Genomic DNA, 5,008 nt, shown 5'->3' with positions numbered 1-5,008 from the left:
GAATTGGTTCCATTTTACGCCTGTCTTCTGTGTGGTCGTGGTATTACACCGGGCGTGCCGGCCCTGCAGTGCTAAGAGGTTAAAGCCGGCACTACTACTGTAAAAAGTATACAGTAATTGTAACCATTTATTTCTAAGTGATCAATATGGACTTACAAATCAAAAATATAATGAGTTATCTTCGTTAAATCAGTGAGACAACATTGAAAGTCTTCAAAAGTAACTACATGCTTGGAAGTAGACGCTGTGGGGGGCAGGCTGGCGCCAGACGTCTCCTCCGGCTTGTAAGACACCCCCACATCCGCGGGCGCGGGCAACTCATCGTACTGTGCCAGGTATCCTGCTGCTAGCAGCATAATATCCTGGTAATATGGGATTGCTAAAGGTATTTCTTTATTTACTAACTTTCCCCGCGACTCCGTCCGCGTGGAATTAAAAAATACAAAAGTGAGTAGCCTATGTGTTCTTCCAGACTATCCTCTACGTCTATACCAAATTTCATCGAAATCGGTTTAGCTGTTTAGGCTACAAACTCTAACAAACATCCATCCATCTAAACTTTCTCATTTGTAATATTAGTTAGATTGCCAACAATTGATTGATGGTTAATTTTATTTAGTTCTGTGTGTCATGTACCTTAAATCTCTTAAGCATGCGTTGTCGCGTCGCTGCGTCGAAATGTTGAATTTCCTTCATCCACTCGCAAAACCATTGGATGAGCACAATCTGCGAAGCTGTAAATATATTTTTCTGTATATGTATTTAAGAATGGATAAAGTTAAGAATGTATACACTAGAGGAAGTTTGAAAGTAGCGTCAGTGGTAGAGAAAATGAGAAGCAAAAGGTTAGCGTGGTATGGACATATGCGACGAGACGACGGGGACATAAACCAGAAAGTGTTAAGATTGAATGTGGATGGGTACAAAGGAAGAGGAAGACCGAAAAAACTATGGATGGATTGTGTGAAAGAGGATATGCTTAAGACAAGAGTGGTTTCAGATATGACGGCTGATGGAGATGTATGGAAGAGCAGCACATACTGTGCCGACCCTCCGTAAGGGACAAGGGCAAGTTGATAATGATGATGTAGATGTACTTCTAACTTCACCTATCGTGCTCATCGGAGAAGTGTTAATATTTTAGTACTATTATGACTATTACATCAGATGGGATCTGTAAAGTGAGAATCTTCATATTATCTATACTATTATAATAAAGCGTAAACACACACTTCTTTGTAATCCTAAGATGTCAGCAATAATACCATATTTTTGAATAATTCTTTCTTTTTTAAAAAGTCCTACACTTAAGTCACACTTTAGGCTATATATTTTCACGCTATTAAACTTAGGGGGTAAATATTTTGGATAAATAGCTTAGTAGTAGTAGTAGTAATTTGACAAATCTAAACAATAAATAAAATTTTCATAATTTCATGCGGATGAAGCCGCACGGGAACAGCTAGTTAATACTTACTTTTTTCAAAACCGTCCTCCTGAGCTCGTCTCAACAAATTAGCTAACGTATCCAAAAACCAGAACTCAGCTAAACTGTTCATGTAGTTCTTACATCCTGTGATTTCTGCCAATTCGTTTATATACTTCTGAGGATGTGTACTACATATCCTGGGAATCTTCATAGGATCTATATCAGTTTTGAAAACATCTGGCAGAACATGTATTCGATTATGTTTCTCGATCATTCTTATTTTTTCGGGTAACATTTTCCTTAGAGATGGCGTAGGAAATATTCCAGGCTGTTCTTCCGCTACCTCTTCAGTGGGATACGTTCGTTCTTCTTCTAATACTATTTGTTCATGTTCTGCTTCTATTTCTTGAACTGGCTCTAGGCAATTGGATAAATGGTTAATAACTATCATTTTGAAGTTTAGAAGATAAATTTTGCATAACAGATATGTGAGAAAGACAGTTAACTAAGGAAATGAAATGAAGAATATAAAATTACCACACTAAACACAAACTAAAATAAACACAAAACAGTAAAGTACTTAAATAAGTATGTTAGCAAGTCTGTAAGCTAGTTTGCTTATTAGCAAATTGTTCAGCTACCCTCCGTTTTAGTATAAAAAACTGTATTACGGCAGGGCAGTGCGGCCAGTTACTATATCTGCTAAAAGTTACAGTACAAGCAAAATACACAGATGCAACGAAAACTGCGAATGAAAACGAATGTAAAGGTCTTAGTAAGGAATGCAGGAAAGTGACTAGGTGATGACTGCAATGGCGAATGATAGAGGAAGACAAAATAATGAGAGCAGTGAAATGATGAAGAATGTAATACTTAAAGGTTAATTAAAAAGAAGTGAAACACAAAAGACGGAATACAGAACGAACTGGTTAGCCACGCTTTGATTTTTTTATAACATAAAGTGGCAAACGAGCAAGCGACTACCTGAATCCACCGAAATAGAAAGCGACCACTGCCCACAAACATCCGCAATTGCAGATGCGTTGCCTACTCTTAATTGACGGAGGAGGACGCACATAAAGAGGATATTTCCCCTTCCTATGCATCTTCTCCACCGTCAAATCCACTTTTCCTTCCCATCCTTTCCTTTTAAGAAAAGGGTGGAAAGGGAAAGGGACTAAAATTAGGCTTTGATTTTTATTAGCTTTTTGGTACACATTTGGTACACACACTCCTCCACTTTTAGTTGTGCAACTAAATAGTCGAATTAGCTGAGAAACAAACTCCCACAACAGTTATGCAATAGTTTAGTCAAAAAGACCTAATAATTTGTGTCTACATACCATCTTTGACAGATTCCTCCGAGCTAAGCGAAATGTCCTCTGATTGAGGCACAGTCCTCGCGCACACCACACCCGCTTCCACCAACAGCTTCTTCAGATCCGCGGAGTGGCATACTTCTATCTTATGTGACGTCATCTTGAAAACAACGATTAATAATATTTTAATATATTAATGCAAGTAAATTTGACATCACATGTCAAAAGAATGGACATGTTTATTTTTTTTAATTACATTATTGTTGGACGGTTACTTTCCCCCGTCCGGGGCTCTGGAGGTGTGGGACTATTGAAACACTTTCTTCTAGTTAATCATCATTATATTTAAAATATCTGAACCATATTTTATACAAAGTCTATTTAGTCCTACAATGTTACTTGTTCCGTGTCGAGATGTGAAGTCTCACTTTATTTCATCTAATGTAGAATTCTTAATAATTTAAATTATACATTATTCTAATTAAAAAAACCATCCTCAGTGTGTACAGTGTTGCCTGCCAGTATACAAACATATAAAAACTCCAACAATTATCTTCATTGCCATTTATAGAAACGATTATCATTTCAAGTAGATACTTATCCATTTATACAAAACAGGAAGGAGATTTCGATTGGATGAATTTTGAAGAGTTTTGAGTTTAATTCCTAGTAATTATGCATAACAGTTTCTTATTACCATATGGAGCACCAAAACTATTTCAAACGACCGTGTCTGATGTCAAAAGGGGGTCGGCTGTAGTGATATTAATATTCAAAATCTAGTCTCAGTTATAGTTAGAGGGCGTTAGTAGTCAAAACAAATGTATTATTACATCAAACAACGGGTAAAGTATAGGAATTCATTAAGTCCGCTTTACGGCACAATTACGACGGCGGTACTAATTGGAACCAAAATACGAGGGCGATGCGCGCCCAAATACAGGGGGCTGGAGACCCGAATGACGTCGCCAAGGTAGATGAGGTAGCGGGTAAATACTAAACTAGTCAACACTTAATATAAGTATTGATTTCTCCGCTAATCGTTTTCAACTTGGACCACAACCGATGTTTCGTTCGTCTCGAATCGTAGGCATCACTCAACACGTCCTAATTATAAGGGACAAAGAATTTTGTTACGATTATGTTGGTATCTTAGTGGGCGTCTTGCCCACGGGTGGACGTTGGGCAAAACTGCGAGGTGGTTCCCTATAGCTGAATATAATTTATTTAACAACTTTTATTGTTTTTTAAAACATATCTTTAAATTTTTTTAAGAATTTTCAACTGTTATCGACCACATTTCTAACGGATTGTACACTGCTCGATAATAGATGGCAGCACGAGTAGAAAACAATAATAGCAAAGTAACTTTATTCCTTCCTCAATATAGAAAAATAATAATAAGAAAACAGTAATTAAAAACAATAATTGAAAAGAGAATACTCACGTTTTCTGTTTAGCATTATTATATTCTTGATTTTAGTTATCCAACTACTGTATTACTAGAAACATCGTTTAATTTCAGCCTCCTTCCATATTTCTTTAAACGATGAAACACTAAAACAAAACGAAAACTAAATTAGGTTTCAATATCTAGATTAGGCCTTCGACTATTACTAAACTATCTTAACGTAAACACAGTTATTATTTTAAAAAATGATTTAATCTTTACTAATATAATAAAGCGTAAACACACACTACTTTGTGGCGTAGAATCTCAGAAATCACAGCATATTTTTGAATAATTATTTTTTTAATAACTTACGTCACGCTTTAGACTATGTATTTTCACGCTATTAAATTTAGGTGTTAAATAATTTGAATAAAAACCCTAATGTGGGAAAGAGACCATAAGTTGCTGCCAACATCAAGAAAGGAAAATTGCCATGGCAAGGTAATTCGTATTTTGACATTTGCAATTGAGAATTTGATTGTGAACAATAAAATAGTTTTTTATAGTTTGATGCGGATGAAGCACAAGAACAGCTAGTTAAATATACGAGTACTATCATTCTAATGAATACTTCATGCAACTTAATCCAAAACCATTGAAATAAACGTCCGAGAATGAATGTAAAAATCCTTTGTCCAGTTTACCTACGGGCTATTGAATTGTGCCTAATTTCATATAAAATATCTCGGTATTTAAGAAGCTCAATCAGTAGGGGTTTAGCTTACAAGAGCCCCACTCACCATGTCACCGACAGATCATGAATGTCGACTATTTGTAATTTGCCAAGATTTGACAAAAAAATCCGCA

At 36.0% G+C, this 5,008-nt stretch overlaps 1 protein-coding gene across 1 annotated transcript; it reads right to left on the bottom strand.

Annotated features, from left to right (window-relative positions):
- Window positions 1–152: 152 nt before the first annotated feature.
- Window positions 153–2,988, bottom strand: LOC106106100. The gene is made up of 4 exons (XM_013286628.1): window positions 2,773–2,988; window positions 1,478–1,846; window positions 637–734; window positions 153–362 (listed from the first exon to the last, which is right to left on the bottom strand). The coding sequence occupies exons 1-4, from the start codon at window positions 2,906–2,908 to the stop codon at window positions 153–155; spliced, it is 813 nt and encodes a 270-aa protein (XP_013142082.1). The 5' UTR covers window positions 2,909–2,988.
- Window positions 2,989–5,008: the final 2,020 nt, after the last annotated feature.

This window comes from Papilio polytes, unplaced genomic scaffold, assembly GCF_000836215.1.
Source record: "Papilio polytes unplaced genomic scaffold, Ppol_1.0 DF822400.1, whole genome shotgun sequence".
In the NCBI taxonomy this organism is placed as follows: Eukaryota; Metazoa; Arthropoda; class Insecta; order Lepidoptera; family Papilionidae; genus Papilio; species Papilio polytes.
The sequence above is the reverse complement of the archived record's forward strand: the minus strand, read 5'-3'. Positions and strand labels throughout refer to the sequence as shown.

Bases quoted from the DNA above. Each gene is read 5' to 3' on its own strand.
- LOC106106100 (XM_013286628.1), bottom strand. From the start codon at position 2,908: ATGACGTCACATAAGATAGAAGTATGCCACTCCGCGGATCTGAAGAAG. The intron at 735-1,477 runs GTAAGTATTAAC...ATATATTTACAG, and splicing joins GGAGGACGGTTTTGAAAAAA to CTTCGCAGATTGTGCTCATC. The intron at 363-636 runs GTACATGACACA...CCATATTACCAG, and splicing joins GCATGCTTAAGAGATTTAAG to GATATTATGCTGCTAGCAGC.